Genomic DNA, 18310 nt, shown 5'->3' on the forward strand with positions numbered 1-18310 from the left:
TTGTCTGCTCTCATGTTCTCCTGCCTGCCTCCTAATGTGCCTCACCTGTGTCAACCCTACTTCAGCCCTGCTCTCCTGGTGTGTCGTGTCAGCTCCTTGTGGGTTCGTCTGCGTGCTTCTGTGACCCTGCCTGCACCTCGGCCCGTCCTGTATTCCTGGAAATGAAGGACTTTTGAACTCCACCTGGCTGCCTGCGCATGGGTCCTTCCACCTCGCACTCGTGACAGATGACACCTCTCCTGTCACTGAACCTCTCTTCCAGTGCTCATTAATAGCCCAGTAAAGACTAGAAGCACTTGTATGGTAATAACCCAATAATTTCAAACTCCTGGAAGACATGGAAGCAGGTAATAACAACCCCGAAGGCACCCAAAGTTTATCCTTTCTGCTGGAGCCATACATTCAAACCTGCACTGGATGATGCAATTTTCTCAAACTGGAGAGAAATGTTGAGAAATATCTTCAGTGAAGGTCATTTGACCTCTCTCAGTAGTTGCAACAGACTTTCCTGCTTCTAACTTCCCTTTTCTTACTTTTATTCCAGTTGAGACATTTTATGTTCCACAAGGTGAACGCAAACCTCAGCATGCAGTTTTGGATGGTTTCAATCAGGTAAAACCACACACGAGAGGTTTGTATTAAAATATTCATCATAGTTCAGTCACCAGTACACAGACTACATGATTCTCCAATTGCAGAAAATATTTGAAGCATCATTCCAACGTGTTAAGTGAAGAAGGAACACTATCCCTCCTGTTCTTGGAATGTCAGAAGCTGCAGTCATTCTGAGTCTCCTTGTTTCAGTTTTTCACCAAACCTCATAGATGGAACCTGGATGGTGTGATAAGTAGTTAAGAGGTGAGGGCGATTTCCCTTTCAACACCGTTGTAATGAAAACTAATTTTATGATCCTGGAAATCTGCAAGAGCTCCGACATTCAAAATGTGGCTGAGGGAGCTGGGGATTGTTCTATATGTGGAGAAAATCTGGTGCATTTTGTCTGTCAAAGAAGAAGTGTTTTTTAAAAAATAGATAGATAGATAGATCTTTACTGTGAGGTTCCTCAGAGAAAATGTGACTCTAAAAGGAACACAGCACTGACAGAGAACAGGAAGGAAAATTCTCTGCAAAGCTATAATTGAACTTGTTCTGTGAAAAACCGTGTAACAGCATTAATAGAAAGGAGGAACTTGTCTTTACACTTAAGTCATCAGTGTGATGAAACGAGTTGGGATTTTCTTTTGTGCTCAAACACTGATGATCAAAAGATAAGTACATCCTGTTCTGTTCAGTTCTTGTGGTGAATTCAGAAGATCTGCTGCTTGTCAGAGCGATCGGTTGTTTTGCACTTTGTGTGACCTTTTTAGATTTTAGATAGAAAGCGTGAAGAAAAGAGAAGTTTTGAGTTGACGCATGAAACTACATTATTGTGAGGACGAAACACAGGACTGTGAGTGTGTTCGGTAAGACTCCGTGTTTTTCCATTTCACTTCTTGACATCTGAACGTAGAAAGTTGTTTTCATTCAATCAGACAGAAAAAAAATGTAATTTTATGATTCTTCATGTTCTTTTATGATTGTAGTGAATATTATACTGAAGAAGTGAGACAACTTTAGCATTTGTGTGATCAGTGCAAGGTTTTGTTGAGGAATGTTGTTCCTTTTTTTGAAATTTTGTTTTTGTCATTTTACTAATCAAACACCAACCAGGTAAGTTGCATGGTCTGGATTCATTTAGGGTTTCATTTTTGACAGTTTACAGAGCCAAATGCATCTAAACTTTACTATACTGTAATTTGAATTGAAAATATATTTACATCAAGTTCAGAGCAAATCTGATGTTGTTGTTCGGGAGTCATACAGAGAAAGTGATGTTCTGAACTGTGACTGTGGCTTAAACTGTCAGTAATTTCAAGTTGTTTTTTTATCTTGACATTGCAGGATATCACAGTATTGAATGTATTAATAGTAATTATAATGATAGAGATGTGTTGCTCTGTGCATCATGATTAAAGCAATAATGTAAAGGGGTAGGATGACACAAGTTTCCTTCATTCCTGCTCCTTTTTGTTCATGTGAAAGCCATATGGTGACAGCTCTTTCATAATGTGTATTTAATTGGATGCCTGTTCTCTTTTTTTCCTTTTTCTGATTGGTCACTTATTTTTTTACATGTTTGAAATAAAATTTTCAAATCACATCACATTTCCGTACATGAACATAAGACTACACCAGTGGCTTCCATCCTTTGACCCTCAATCAGCTGATCTAATTTCAACAACCTCAGAACAGACATAACCTCGATGCCCTGGTAACCCAGAGGGGTCCTGGACCACAGGTTGGGAACCACTGCTCCTGTTCACAGCATCAGATTAATTGAATTTACAGAATGAAAATAAGTTAGGATTTGAAATAACCACCCACGAAATGATTTTCACAAATTTAGATTACTGTAATCTTCTTTCCTACAGTTCAAAACAAAGCATCTCTGATTCACAACAAATACTCTGAGATTAAGTTAAATTAGAATTAGAAAGGCTCTCAATTGAGTTCGCTATTCAGTTCTAGCTTCTTTTTCTAACATAGAGGAACAGCCTGGAACAAGAGATTCTAATTCTGATATGTTTCTGTTACCTTTACACTGAAATTACTTCGATACTCACTGATACCAATAATTTTCACCAAAAAGTTGACAAACATATTCCTGCTGCAGAGACTCTTGGTGCCATGAAGTGGACATCAGCTCCACACTTTGAAAACACTCCTCAATATCATACAATATGTTGTTTTGCTCAGAGTTAGACTTTATCATTTGATGTCTGATGAATTAAAGCTGTGACAGAGTGAATGTGAAGAGGAAGTGCCATGTTGTGTGTTTCCAGATGCCGGTGCTGAGCTTCATGTGGGCTCTGTGTGTGAACATGATGACAGTCAACATGTTTCTGAGTCTCTTCTTCCTCTCAGGTGAGCTTGAATCATGAACAGCTCCATTTTTCCCCCCAGTTTTCCAGGCTTTTGCTCACTGACTGTGCAGGAGTGAAGTGAACGGGAGCTTGAGATCTGCTTGTTGCTCATCAGTGAAAAGTGAACATAGTGCATCACATTGTGGCTGAAGTATGTTTTCATTCTACAGGTGCTGCGGATGCTTGTCATTTCTATTCAGCTCTGGATGTTAAAACACCACAGAAGATGGAGGCTCTGAGTGGATCTTGTTTAAGAATCCCATGTAACTTTGACAATCCAGAGGAGTTTGACGGCACAAGAGAAACTTCTGCAAAGTGGATCACATGTTGTTCTTTTTTGTTTTACAACCCTTCCCATGTACTTTACGACAGTACAAAGGCAGACAATGAATATTCAATGAAGATTACAGGAAACCTGCGTGAGAAAAACTGCACCACTGAGTTTTTTAATTTAACCACAGGTTACTCACACAATTACCACTTCAGGATCATCAACAAGCCTTTTGAAGCAACAGCTGTTTGCAATCCTCTTGAGATCATAGTTAAAGGTAAGAATGTTTTTCTCACTTTACAGATCAATAAATGTTGTAGGCAAAGAAAATCCACATCAGTCAAAAAAAAAATCTCTCAGGGTATTAAGATGAAGAAACAGCAAAGGTTATATAGATGATGATTATTTTTGTTATTTCACTGACATCATAAATGTAGCTAATGACAGAGGAGGACTGAGTCATTGGTTTGCAAGTCACAAGTCAAGTCGCAAATCCTGTATTTCGATCTTCAAGACCTTTCAATTCATTTTAATAAAGTATGATTATTTGAATTTACACAGTTTATATATATGCTTTTAACCTATACATTTATGAGAACAAATTTGATAAACAATTGTATGGAACAGCAGTTTCTCATCTTGTATTTACCTCAGTCCTCACTTTGTCGGTGGTACATGTTGTTTAGGGGTTTGTCTTTCCATGATCCCACCTCTGGCTCCTCTTTCTCACGGGGATTCACTTGTCTGAGGCATTCACTGAGCAGGTTGTCATTGGAGGCCATTTTAGGTGGGGGTCAGGTGTGTGTGCTGTGGTCTTACTGCCCTGCCATTTAGAACATGCCTTTGCAGGATTGTTGGACAATGTTGTGTTTGTGTTCTCCTGCCTTCCACTTCTCTTGTATATCTCTTTAGGCGGGTAGCTTGGGCTGTGAGTTTTTGCTTTGCAGGCTCCTGGGCCTTCGCTGTGGACAGCTTGGTATATTTCTTTCCACCTCTTTTTAGTTATGTCTGTGAACGCTTGGCCGCCACAAGCAAGTTATCCCTGTGGCAACTCTCTGGCATCCCTCTAATGATAAAAAATGAAGTATAATTAACACACAAATATGTTACGTGATAATAGATTTCCACCACTTGCTGAATTTCAGAGGAATTTAAAAGCACTTTGTAATTCAGAAACTGGTATCACTGTTTGGATTTGATGATATAAAATGTGTTTTTGTTGTCAAACTGCAGATTCTCCTCCGAGGCCCACATTACAAGTCTCAGGTGATCTGAATGACCTGAAGGAGAAGGAGTCTGTCACTATAACCTGCTCAGCTCCCACTCCCTGTCCACACCTCCCTCCTCGACTCACCTGGAGCCTCCAACAAGACGCTCACAGCCAAACAGAGGAAAACACAGATGGAACTTTAACCACTAAGATCCAGCAGACCATCACTCTGTCAGACCAACACGATGGATTCAAGCTCAGCTGCTCTGCTGTGTATCCTGTTGATGGAGGACAACATGTGAAAACAGCTGTGGCAGAGTTCACTCTCAGTGTTTCTTGTAAGTGATCCTGTCAGCACATCACAGTTCAGATGTTTCTGATCAATCAGGTGAACAAGAGTCACTTTTTCCTCCCTCAGATGCTCCTAAAGACACGTCAGCCTCCATCAGTCCATCAGGTTTGGTGTCTGCAGGGAGCTGGGTGAACCTGAGCTGCTCCAGCAGAGCCAGACCTGCTGTCAGCTACACCTGGTTCAAGATCAGTGATCGTGGAGCAGTCAGAGTGTCTGAAGGAGACTTTTACAGCTTTAATGTGACGGAAGGAGGAGCTTATTACTGTGTGGCTGCAAATCATCTGGGAAGTGAGATGTCAGAGCAGATTCTTCTGACTACTGAAGGTAATGAGAGCTGTTTTCTTCACTGAGTGCTCCATCTATAGGAGTAAAGTGGTAATAGGTATGGTTGTGCTGTTACTAATACCTGATTTATTATCAGCGATCATGGAGCAGTCAAAGTGTTCGAAGGAGACTTTTACATGTTTATGATTAAAAACAAAACAGATACTGCACATTTTTCTTCAATCAAAAAAATTAATCTAATTACAGGATTTGTAATTAATTAATCTAATTAATCACATTTTAATCTCATATCTATTTTAGGTCCCCAAGTGAAGTATTCGAATTCTAAAACGTTACAGAATTGTAGTGCATGACTCATCAAATGAATACACTGAGAAGAAACGATTTGAAATCCACATTTTAATTGATGATGAATGAAAGCTCAGTCAGGACGTCTTGTCCAAAATAAATTCTGAGCCCAATCAGGCAACTCAAATGACACTTTCAGTGTGTTTCATTAAAGAAATTCAAAAGAAGAAAAAGGTTAAGTACATCCCAGCAAACCAATTCGGCCTGGTGCACTATTTAAAAATGCAGTACAAATATTGATTAAAAAAATTCTGAAATAAAATAAGGCTGAGTCTCAAATAGTCACTAAAGCAAACTCAATTCAAAATGAATACGAGAAGTATAACATGCCTCTAAATGAGACAACAATTCCATTCACATCGAATTGCCACTCGAGTGTGCTATAATTAATCTGAGATTAATTTTTAATTGGTTAATTTGCAGTGTAATTAATTGATTTATTTTATTAAAGTGACAGCCCTAATTTTTCTGTCTGACTGAAAATGTTCTCTTGAATTAGATGTCATTTTACATTTATGTGAAAATGCAGGTTGATGAACCAAAAAATAACATAACAATCATCATCATTGTTATTCATATAATTTAGAGAGTCCATTCACTCAGTCCTGCCTAAATTATTTTTTGCTGATAAGGAATAACAGCTACTATATTACGGTCAACTGAAACCTGAGGAGAAACTGCACCACTCTGTTTTCTAGTATCGTCTTTCCTATTAAAAACATAAAATTCTTCAGTTTTCAGAATGAATCAGTCAGGGGAACATCTGCTTCTGATCCTCATCTTTTAAAACTGAAAGATACTGTTTTTTATGTTCATCATAATATCAATAATTAACATGACATTCTGGGTTCAACAGTGAAAATCAGCTGTTCGAATCCATCAAGTTACCTTCACTGACAAATTACTAAAATAACTGCCTATTGGAAGATTATCAGTGCTGTTGAAACAGTTTTCTATTAATTGTTTTTACTTTACGTTATTGTTGATAAAAAGAGAAAAGTATTCTCTCACTACCAAAAAAAACTGTAAGACAACTTGTGTCTCTGCAGATGATCAGCGGTTTGGATTCGGAGTCCTCCTTACTCTGAGGATTGTGGGAATCGTAGCTCTCTGCAGTTCAGTCGTCATCTTTGAGTGGTGAGACTAACTTTGCTATTTGTAGAGACTTTGATCGTTATTAAATGCTACAGTTCAACATGTTCATGTTTTCTTTACAGCTGGTTCAGAAGGTTTCGCCAAAACCAATGAAGGTAAACAAGCTGTTCTCAATGTTATGGTGTTATAAAGAAAAAGAACATCGTTCTTCAAAATGAGCACAGAAGAGCAGGAGGCGGTAGAATGGGGGAGGGGGGGAGGGAGGATGATGTGTGCTGAGTGTGGATTTAGTTCATGCGTTCAGAGTGTCTGCAGTAGGCCCGTCTTTCGTCTTTGGTGTTCCAGTCACTGTGTCCCAGTTTGCATTTGGCCGTTGCCGTGGAGACGCCATTGACAGAGGCAGTCCAGAGGTGAGGCAGGTAGCATTGGGAAGGAGAGAGAGAGGGAGGATATAGATCAGCAATCCTTTGGCTCTGAATCCTTCAGGGGATTGTTTTGAATTCCAGGGGGCGCCAAATGCAATCGCTTGGTGTCTTGTTTTGATGTGGAAGGAGCCGTTTGACCTTCCTTTGCTTGGTTCTAACCTTTTCAGACAGCAGCTGCATTAACCCTCTCGATGATGACATCCAACTTGCATCTCAAATTAACCACAACCCCCGGCTTATTGTCTGTCTCACGACTGAGGTTGCCAAAAACGGTCAAGCGCTGCTTTTGCCTGTTTGTTTGTAAAGACCATCATCCTTTGGGCGTCTCTTATAGCAGCGGTCTTCTTAATTCTCCAGAAGCTCAGGTCGCAGCACGAGCCGATCAGCAGCTGGCCTGTCATCATAAATCCGAATATATAAACATTTTCTACATCCTCCACGGACAGGGGCGCCGGGCGCCACTTCCTCCAGCATCGGTCACATACGATAGTATCAATTGCCTTGAGAAACCGGCTGATCAATTCCATGATTAGTGTGTTGATATATTTGAAAAATCCAAAGCCAAGCGATCGCTCAAGTCAAACAGATGACACAAAGTTTAGCAGCAAGCAGAGCAAAGTCATCAGGGATGGAAATAACATGTCATATGTCATGAAATAACAAATCACAGTAATGCCATTAGTCTTGAAAACGAGTGATTTCAAGTAGATTATTATGATTTCAGAAAGAATCTAAATCACTTTCAATTACCGAAGTTTCTGTAGGTTTCAAACTCAGTGTTTCTTAATAGTTGAAATAAAGGCTGTAGAGCTGCAGAGCATTAACCAGAGCTGCTTTCAGGTTACTGTCTCACTAAACTCCTGTTTGTCGTGTCAGTAATCCTGAAGTAAGTCAGTCCAGCTGACGGCAACATGACAGACTGTCAGTATCGACATGAACTGGAATCCACTGTGATTCTACTGGCAGCCTTCAATGAAAGCTCGCTGGTCTTCATAAGAGCTGTCTGCTGCTGTCTGCATGTTGGTGGTTTATCTCAGCTGTTGTGAGAGTCTCCCCCTTCAGATGTGGGACAACACTCATGTCTTATTGCTTTATTGCAAGACTCTGTAGTGTGTGTGAGTCATATTTCCAGCAGAGCAGAGGGAAGATCAGTGCAGCTGTTCAACCTGACAGCAGAGCTCTGAAGGCTCTCTGTGTCGTTTCATTTCCACACAGGACTCACAAGAAGCAGACTATGTCAACACAGTGGAGGAGAGTCGAGCCTCTTGAGCCACGAGGAGAAGAAGAAGGTTTTAAATCCATCATTAGTGACGTGGTTTATTCTTTCTTATAATGTCTAACGGCATGTTTGCCATTCCATCCATCCATCCATCTTCCACCGCTTATCCGGGACCGGGTCTGTCATTCCTGTAGTGAAATCTGTTGTTTGGTGGATCACAGCGTTTTCCAGTGTTGTAAAGATGAACTGGTTCTGATCAGTAGAGGATAAACAGACATGATTTGTAGCTTGATATTTTCTTTGTGCATTTAAATTAGTTTGATCTACATTTGAAGTATTAAATTCCATGTCGTGTTCATTTCATGAGCAACACACACCTTCAATGTATTCTTGTTTGTGCTTATTGTTATTGTTTCAGTTGTTTATCGACAGGAGTGTTTTCCTTTCCAGTAAAATTGTGTCTTCATGGAATTTTGCTGTTATCAAATTGTAAAACATTAAATAACTGATGGAACCAAAAAAGTGTTTTCATCTCTAATTGAGGGTTAAATGTGAAGCCATGTTAGTAGTTCAGAGGGATTCTCTGACATCTGTAAATGTGTCTGAAGCTGCAAGACATTTTAAAAGACTTCAAAAGTCAAACAGGTTTGAACCCTTTGGTTTAATTGCTAAAAATAATTCAAATCAATGTCTGAAACCTTCCACTGAAAAACCAACTGCAGCGACTCAATAACTGTAGCCTGGTGAATCATTTCCCTTGGAAATGGAAAGAAGTGCAGGAAGAAGAGGAAGAGCATGAAGCCAGGAACATTACCGCGAGAAGTGGGGGTGCTGGGGGGTGCTGCAGCACCTGGTGTTTTGTCACGCAGTCACGCCACATATTGTATTTGTCACGATGAAAAACAAATCCTGGTAAACTCGTCTGGTGCGCCGTTGGTGCGCCACTGGTACCCGTTGGATGAGGGCGTCCGCGCCACGCTCGTATTTTGAGATCCCTACATGAATTAATTTAAATGGACATGATTAAAACTCACAGCCTTGGTTGTGTTGCATTTAGTCTGACCTTCTGAACCCCGCTCCGGTTCAGAAATGGGGCAGAGGAAAGCCCCGGCCGGGGACCCCGGCGGTCCCGGGGCCCGGGCCCTGCGGAAACAGCGAAAAAGACCATTGTTTTCTCCTTTAATTGAGCAATTTGAAGAGAGTCATTAACAAGTTGCGGCCTCTTTTTCATATTTCTGTTACTGAATATCGGATTGAACCTGCAAAATGGTGCAAACTTCAATCTGCAAAAACTATTTTCAGTAAAGTGACAACTGATCTTCTCCTAATCCTAATTCTGCATTTAATAATGATTTTAAAAATTATCTTTTGAGATCCCTACAATAATTAATCTAAATTAACACAATTAAAAATCACAGCCTTAGTTGTGTTGTATTTAGTCTGAACTTTATGGATTCATATAAAAATGAGTTGGACTAACGTTCTCTATAATAAGAAGTCGACTTTGTTTCAAGTGAAAAAAAAAGGGAAGAAACAACAGAAGAGAAAAGAGAAGTTCTGAGTCGACTCTTGAAACGGAGAAGCTGTGATCACTAAACACCAGACTGCTGTGAACGTGTTCGGTAAGACTGTTTTTCTGTTTCACTTCATGACATGTTAACACAGAAAGTTGTACGATATTTTACTTTAATGAAACCAGACAGATAAATGTGTAACTTCATGATTTTGAGCTGGTTTCACGATGTGTTTGGGCCTCATGCTCCTCAGAGATTCATGAAATCAGATGTGGCTCCCGCTCCGCCTCAAGGCTCCATTTGAAGCCCGGAGCTTTAAAGTTCTTCCTGGTCTGGTGTCTTCTGATCCTTCAGATTTACTTTTATGTTTTGAACCATCAAGAACCATCAGGTTCTCCGGCAGAGTCTGTTTCATCATTGAAACAAGAACCTGCTGTGAGGCTGATTTGCAGTTTTACAACCTGCTGAGGAACCTGATGCTGCAGAGAATGTTCATGTTTAGAAGCAGACTCAAGATCTTACCTTTTAAAAGACTTTAAACTAATGTCCCTTTTATGTTTTTTGTTTACATTTCATTTTTATTTGACTGTTTTGCTCATATCTGTACTTTAATTGAACAGAATTGCTACACTTACAGGAGGCGTCTTCAGGTCCTGGTCCACGGCCCACTTCTGGTCTGCACTGCCTTCATTTATTTTTTATACTTGTGCCCTTTAAATATGTAATTTTATTTTGTCTGTGCATCTTCCACCTGAACTAATCCAAGTTTGAGCTACTGTACCAGGCAATAAACATGATTCTTATTGTAAATTAATGGAGAAAATGATCCACGGTTTCTGCAGTTTTATAATATCAGATGAGTATACGTGTATTTGAAAGAAATGTATTTTGAAAAACAAAGTTTTTTAAAAAAAATGTAAAATTAGACAAATTCATTTGACATTTCATTTCTGGATATTTCACTTCATTTTTCGGCTGCCGAGACTCCATTCTGAGACACAAGACGTTATTTTAAGTGTGATCTCTTTCGCCCTTTAAAACACTTATCTTAAAACAAAGTTGTGACAGAGTGAATGTGAAGAGGAAGTGCCATGTTGTGTGTTTCCAGATGCCGGTGCTGAGCTTCATGTGGGCTCTGTGTGTGAACATGATGACAGTCAACATGTTTCTGAGTCTCTTCTTTCTCTCAGGTGAGCTGGAATCATGAACAGCTGCAGTTTTGAAAGCTGTTCAGAATATGAGGGCTTGTGTCCGGGCTGATCAGTGCGTGTCTGTAATGCAGACTGAGTCATTATTTGGGGATGTTTTCTTCAGTGCATGTGGCTTTTGCTCACTAACTGTTTGTGCAGGAGTGAAGTGAACGGGAGAATAGAATAGAGAATAGAATAGAATAGAATAGACTTTATTGTCATTGCACGGGGGGGTACAACGAAATTACATGGGAGCTCATATAAAGCTACAATTCACCTCGATTAAAAAGTCAAGGACAAGAAAACTTAGGAAAGACATCAGAGACAGGTAGGTAACAACAGAAAAAAATACAAGGGCAGATATAATTTGCATAACGCATCCACAAGATGCAAGAGTAATAAATAACAGTGTAACAGAGTGGTGATCATGCTACATGAGGCACAAACTCTTAAAGTTCGAGGAGATAGTTGGGTGATTTAGTCCATGGGGGGGGGGGGGGGGGGGGGGGGGGGGGGGGGTTATGGGAGACTGTTCATAAGTGAGTGTGTGTTTCTGTGTCCGTGGGTGTTTGCAATGCGTATGGCCCAGGGGAAGAAGCTGTTTGTCAGTCTGCTGGTGTGTGATTTTATTGACCTGTAGCGTCTGCCAGAGGGCAGAAGATCAAACAGGGAGTGGGCAGGGTGTGCAGGGTCTCCTGTGATGGCTTTAGTCCTCCTGAGGCAGCAGGATGTGGAGATGTGCTCCAGCGTGGGCAGGGTGCAGCCGATGATCTTTTGGGCAGTGTTTATGACCCTCTGCACCGCCTTCCTGTCCCCAACTGTGGAGCCTGCATACCACACACTCAGACAGTACGTTAGTACGCTCTCCACAGAGGAGTGATAGAAGGCCAGCAGCAGCTTTGTGCTCAGGTTGTTCTTCCTGAGCACACGGAGGAAATGTAGCCGCTGCTGTGCCTTTTTGACCATGGCTCTGATGTTGTCAGACCAGGAGTGGTCTGCGGAGATGTGGGTGCCCAGAAACCTGAAGGTGGTGACAGTCTCCACCTGTTCTCCATTTATGAGGAGGGGTGTGTGGACCTGTCTCGTCCTCCTGAAGTCCATGATCAGTTCTTTAGTTTTTAGGACATTCAGGGTCAGGTTATTTACTGAGCACCAGCGTGAGAGCTCCTCCACCTCGGCCCTGGACGCTGTCTCGTCCTCGCCTCGGATGAGTCCGACCACAGTGGTGTCATCCGCATACTTGATGATGCGGTTGGTTGGGTGGGTGGGAGAGCAGTCGTGGGTGTACAGGGCGTACAGAAGAGGGCTCAGAACACAGCCTTGGGGGGAACCAGTGCTGAGTGTGATTGTGGATGAGTGGTGGGGACCGAGTCTCACAGACTGTGGGCGTCCAGTCAGGAAGTTTTTAATCCAGTGACAGGTGAGGAGGGGGACTTGTAGTTTGAGCAGTTTGGTGGTGAGGATGTCTGGGATGATGGTGTGAAATGCTGAGCTATAGTCCACGAAGAGCATCCTCACGTAGCTGTTCTTGTTCTCCAGGTGGCTCAGCGCTGTGTGGAGTGTGATGGCGATGGCATCCTCAGTAGACCTGTTTGGCCTGTAGGCAAACTGGTGAGGGTCGAGCGAGGGGGGGAGGCAGTCTCTAATATGCTGGGAGACTGATCGCTCGAAGCACTTCATGACTACAGACGTCAGAGCGATGGGTCTGTAATCATTTAGGTTGGCTATGACCGGTTTTTTGGGGATGGGGACAATAATGGAGGCCTTCAGACATGTGGGGACAGTGGCATGTGTCAGAGAGAGATTGAAAAGTCTGGTGAGTACCTCTGTCAGTTGGTCTGCACATGCCTTGATCACTGCCCCAGGGATCCCATCAGGACCAGCAGCTTTTCTGGGGTTCACCGCTCTCAGGTTATTCCTCACCTCATGCTCCTGGAGAGAGAGAGGAGGATTGCTGGAGCTTGAGATCTGCTTGTTGCTCATCAGTGAAAAGTGAACATAGTGCATCACATTGTGGCTGAAGTATGTTTTCATTCTACAGGTGCTGCGGATGCTTGTGATTATCCATCAAAACTGGATGTTAAAACACCACAGGAGATGGAGGCTCTGAGTGGATCCTGTTTAAAAATCCCATGTAGCTTTGAGAATGCAAAAGAATTTAACAGAACAAGAGAAACTTCTGCAATGTGGATCAGAGATCATCCTTTTCAGTTTAACAACCCTGACTCAGTGGTTTATGACAGTGGAAAGACCGACAATAAATATCCAATGAATGTTACAGGAAACCTGCATGAGAAAAACTGCACCACTGAGTTTTTTAATCTAACCACAAATAACACACACTCATACTACTTCAGGATCATCAACTTGCTTTTTAAAGCAACAGCTGCTTGTGATCCTCTTCAGATCACAGTTAAAGGTAAAACTGTTTCTATTATTTTAGAAGTTAACAAATAAAAATATCTCAGGGTCTTGAGACAAGAAAAGAAGCAAAATTAAATGTAGGTTATTAAATTTAGGAATTTGGTGACAATTTAAATGTATCTAATGATAATAATGAATTATATTTAACAAGCATGAATGTTCTCTGCAGTAATAACACTGTTATCAGTTTCCAAAGTTATAAAGTGCTTTTAAATTCTTGATCAGTTTCTTGTTAAGCTTCACACCTCTTTTCAGTTCTTGAGAGTGTTGCCTTGATTTTTACCTCTAGCCTTGTTTTTCATTGAGTTTCTGGCTACTCATGCTGTTCATCTTGTAGCCAAGCATCTCTATTTATACTGATGTGCAGATCAGCTGGTTGGTCTCCTTGATGTTCTGGGCAGGGACACTTAGCAGTGCTTTGTTTACATCCTCTGTCCAGTATGTTTCAGATGTTTTCCCTGTCCAAAACTTGATGAGCAGCAAGTCGTTTTGAGTTGAAGTATAGGTGAAACTAACTGATTTAACTGTCTAATCCCAGCTCATGTTCCCTATTAGTGGATCAACAATCCAACGCTTGGTCAGTTCTGCTTCACAATGATAGGAAGAGCTGACATCGAAGGACAAAAATTGACATTGCTATGAACGCTTGGCCGCCACAAGCAAGTTGTGGAGGGTTATTATCACTTGGTTTGAACAGCTGCCACCTTTCTGTCAGCAATATTTTAGTCTTTTTGGATTTGTTGATATAAATTGTGTGTTTCTTGTGAAACTGCAGATTCTCCTCCGAGGCCCACATTACAAGTCTCAGGTGATCAGAATGAGCTGAAGGAGAAGGAGTCTGTCACTATAACCTGCTCAGCTCCCACTCCCTGTCCACACCTCCCTCCTCGACTCACCTGGAGCCTCCAACAAGACGCTCACAGGCAAACAGAGGAAAACACTGATGGAACTTTAACCACTAAGATCCAGCAGACCATCACTCTGTCAGACCAACATGATGGATTCAAGCTCAGCTGCTCTGCTGTGTATCCTGTTGATGGAGGACAACATGTGAAAACAGCTGTGGCAGAGTTCACTCTCAGAGTTTCTTGTAAGTGATCCTGTCAGCACATCACAGTTCAGATGTTTCTGATCAATCAGGTGAACAAGAGTCACTTTTTCCTCCCTCAGATGCTCCTAAAGACACGTCAGCCTCCATCAGTCCATCAGGTTTGGTGTCTGCAGGGAGCTGGGTGAACCTGAGCTGCTCCAGCAGAGCCAGACCTGCTGTCAACTACACCTGGTTCAAGATCAGTGATCATGGAGCAGTCAGAGTGTCTGAAGGAGACTTTTACAGCTTTAATGTGACGGAAGGAGGAGAATATTACTGTGTGGCTGCAAATCATCTGGGAAATCAGACTTCAGAAGAGATTCTTCTGACTGTTGAAGGTAATGAGAGCAAAATTACAAAAATTCTATTGGTCTCTGCTGACATGCTGTCATGAATCAATCCTGAAGAATTAAAGTCAGAACAAACTTTACCTACTTAACTGATAGTGACAACAGATTTCACTGTTTCTCTCAGATCCTTCTCTGCATCTGAACACCATGACTGGAGTAGTTGTTGGGATCATCGTGTTCATCTGCCTGCTGCTCGGTGTTTAGTGAGTATCTTTATTCAACAGAATCGATCTTACTTGATGAACAGCCTACTGGAACAACAAGATGAACTCTCAAACAGATTGTTCCACTTTCTGTTTTGGAGAAATCATTGCTGGAAGGAGAAATATGTCCTGTTCGAAAAGTTACACCTGAAATGGATACATATGTATGCATACATAGCAAGACACATGAAACAAACTGCTTCAGACCAACAGATCAGTGGTTGCAGCTCCGTCATCAGCGAAACACGTCATCACCACTGGTCTTCAGCAGAAAAGTGTGGTGGAGACGTTGAGAGTGGGGGAGGGAGTGTGTGTGGCATGTACATGGCATCTCAGTTCATCAGTCCATGTACGTGTGTGTGGTTTGGCCCGCCTCCCCTTTGCGCTCCAGCTCGGATGGTAGTTGCCGGGACGGCCTTGAACGAAGCAGTCCAAAGGTGATTTGAGTTGCAGCTGGGAGTGAGAGAGAGAGAAGATAGAGAAAGCAATCAATCTGTCCTTCAATCTTCAGGAGATGTTTAGTCTTCCAGGGGTGCCAGACACAATCAGAAGGTATCTTGTTTTGGTGGAAGGAGCCGTTTGACCTTCCTTTGCTCGGTTTCTCCACTTTTCAGACAGAAGCTGGGTTTAACCCTCTCGGTGCTGGTGACATCCAACTTGCGTCTCAATCGTTCATAACCCAAATTGTCCACCTTTCAAAAGAGTTCGCACAAACGGTCAGCCTCAGCTTTTGCCCGTTGATTTGAAAAGACCGTCATCCCTTGGATGTTTTTGGTGGTGGCGGTCTTCTTAATCCTTCAGAGGATCAGGCCGCAGCACAAGCCAATCAGCAGCAGGATGATCACCATAAATCCGAAAATGTAAACAACCACAATGACCTTGTCGGACAGGGGTGCCAGGCATGTGACACCCCTTCCATCACATACCCAGCATCCCGAGTCCCGTCCGGACAGGCAGGATCCCCCGCTCCTGCCGCTCCTGTGCTCTTCATTGAAAGAAATCGTATCAATTGCGTAGAGAGACCAGCTGATCAATTCCATGGTTGATATTTGGTTTGTTCGAAAAACCAAGTCAAGTGATTCCTCCAGTCAAACAGACGAGACAAGAGTGCAGCAAGCAGAGACAATAGGGAGGGAGAAGCAAAGAAGGGAGCGATACAAAAAGCATCCGCCTCCTCCGAGAGCCAGCAAAAGACAAGGAGGAAGCGATGATGGGATTCAGGTTAGAAGTGACGTGCTTTTAAGAACTAAACTCATTTAAGAGAAGGGATTAATTAGCTTCTTTAAAATGTTGGAAGAAAATACCGAAGCAAAGATGTGACAAAAATATAGACAGAGCGGGAATAAACAGATTCTCCATACTGAACAAACACATCAGCTTTGATTTCAGACTAGAAATTAATGTCACCGTCAGCCTTTCTGTAGAGCTCAGATTTTGATTTTGAAGATTATTATTTGACTTGTTTTACAGCATCTTCATGTGTTGGAGGAGAAGAAAGAACAGAAATTTAACTGTACAAGTGGGTCAGGTGAGAAAATATTCAAATTTGTTCTCGTGCAACTCAGTGAAAAACAAAAAGTGTTACAAATGTGTTTGAGTTAATTCACTGAACAGTTTGTGACCTGAAGCAGTTTATTGCAAATCTCTCATTCAATCAAAGCTGAATATCTATTCTGATGTCTTTTAATTGTTGAAATCTGGCTTTCTTCATCATCTTTTCTGTTTTCACAGAGTCAGACAGGTGAAGAGCTGGCTGCTGAAGAGCCTGCAGAAAAACCTCAGGAAGAGGGAGAAAACGTCCACTATGGAAAGATCCACTTCTCCAAGTAGAAACCTGAACCGTCCTCCAAGTCTGAGATCAGAAGCAAGCAGGAGGACACTGTGTACGCAGAGGTCAGAGGCTCTCAGCCGGGAAACAGCTCCACACACACTGCTGACCACCCCAGGGATCTCAACTGTCTTTACGCTGAAGTGAAGAAGAAATGAGAATATTCTGTTGGATTTACTGAGGTGTGAAGTCATGAAGTACAGATACTTTACTTCTGTACTTGAGGAGATTGCAGTACTTCATTTGAGTGATCATTTTTGAGTCTTTCCTGCTCTCAAACACAAATATCTGTACTTTCTACTCCTCACATTGTCAGAATTTGCTTGTGACTTTTTTTAAACTGTTGCCAAATAAACCTGGAATAATTTGAATTAACAACATTTAAAGTGAACTATGGAGAAAAGGCATCAACAGGGTTTATCAGTCTGAGAGACAAAATAAAATCCAATTCATGTCAGTTTTGACCAAGAAAAACTCTGGCAGCTGCATAGAAGAACTTCCTGTGTTCAGAAGGACACACTTTCCTTTAAACTGGGTGTGAAGGCGTTAAGGTGACCTGCACAACGTACTTAGATCCACCACCTACTGTATCTCCACTCTAACCCTGAAATTTATGCTTTTTCACTTTTTTCCACAAGTCAGAACCAATAGTTCTCACAGACTTAAATAAGTGTCTTTATGTTTCCTATTTTTTAAATCCTGGATCTGTACCTCTGCTGAAGTAGTGGCTGTCAGCGCTCTTCCTCCTTTGCAGTGATAAAATATGCTCATCAGAATGACACAGTATCTCTCATGTCATTTAAATAAAGAGGAACTTGATACTTTCCATATGTCCTTCATTAATTCAGTGTCATTTGTGTTGATTTGTTGATGCAATTTACAGTTTCTTATTTGCATGTGAGAAAGAACTACATCTTCCTATTTAAGTTTTTGAGACATGGAAAACCTGTTACCAGGTCCAGTGTTTGAGGTTTTGATATTGGTAAATGGACTACAGTTATATGCGCTTTTTACACTGCTAGTGCAGAGCCCGAGGCGCTTCAGACTGCAATTTATTTCACCCATTCACACACCAGTGGAGTCGTTGCCATGCGAGGTGCTCAGTCCATCCACTGGGAGCAGTTAGAGGTTCAGTGCCTTGCCCAAGGACACTTTCGCAAATGGACAGCGGAGCTGGAGAATCAAACCAACAACATCCCGATTGTGATGTTGCCACAGCTGCCCCAAGCTTACTGAGCTTCTTCACTGTCCCTCCTCAAGTTTTGTGTTTTTCTTTAAAGTTAAATATTCTGTAAACTTGACAATATCTACTGTTGTTTTGTTATTTTGTAAAAATCTGCACATTTATTCCCAATAAACTCTCCCTACAACTCAGAGCAGAAGATCCTGCGGCTTTTCTCTCTGTTTACATGTTCTCCATGTGTTCAAGAGGCTTTCTGTTCCTTGTCTGCTATTTTTCTCTTTGCTATTTTTAGCAGTCATCTCCCGACTGTCCTCTCCCCAGCTTGCTCCTCCTCTCTCCCTCTGCCATGCATCCAGGCTC

At 41.7% G+C, this 18310-nt stretch overlaps 2 protein-coding genes across 6 annotated transcripts; both read left to right on the forward strand.

Annotated features, from left to right (window-relative positions):
* Window positions 1-1310: 1310 nt before the first annotated feature.
* On the forward strand, window positions 1311-8673 carry LOC115394019 (sialoadhesin-like). Its single transcript, XM_030099134.1, has 8 exons — window positions 1311-1463; window positions 2883-2964; window positions 3134-3511; window positions 4468-4782; window positions 4863-5120; window positions 6479-6566; window positions 6647-6679; window positions 8165-8673. The coding sequence occupies exons 2-7, from the start codon at window positions 2883-2885 to the stop codon at window positions 6675-6677; spliced, it is 1152 nt and encodes a 383-aa protein (XP_029954994.1). The 5' UTR covers window positions 1311-1463; the 3' UTR covers window positions 6678-6679; window positions 8165-8673.
* Window positions 8674-9749: 1076 nt separating this feature from the next.
* LOC115394009 (B-cell receptor CD22-like) lies at window positions 9750-18125 on the forward strand. 5 transcript variants are annotated; one of them, XM_030099117.1, is made up of 9 exons: window positions 9750-9790; window positions 10320-10356; window positions 10791-10872; window positions 12914-13291; window positions 14072-14386; window positions 14467-14724; window positions 14861-14939; window positions 16410-16467; window positions 16671-18125. In XM_030099117.1, the coding sequence occupies exons 3-9, from the start codon at window positions 10791-10793 to the stop codon at window positions 16767-16769; spliced, it is 1269 nt and encodes a 422-aa protein (XP_029954977.1). In that variant the 5' UTR covers window positions 9750-9790; window positions 10320-10356; the 3' UTR covers window positions 16770-18125. The 5 variants fall into 5 exon arrangements, with proteins under 5 accessions (XP_029954977.1, XP_029954980.1, XP_029954978.1 ...); XM_030099120.1 differs by lacking the exon at window positions 12914-13291; XM_030099118.1 differs by lacking the exon at window positions 10320-10356 and having other exon boundaries at window positions 9751-9790.
* Window positions 18126-18310: the final 185 nt, after the last annotated feature.

The sequence above is a fragment of the Salarias fasciatus genome, chromosome 9 (assembly GCF_902148845.1).
Source record: "Salarias fasciatus chromosome 9, fSalaFa1.1, whole genome shotgun sequence".
NCBI classification, from domain to species: domain Eukaryota; kingdom Metazoa; phylum Chordata; class Actinopteri; order Blenniiformes; family Blenniidae; genus Salarias; species Salarias fasciatus.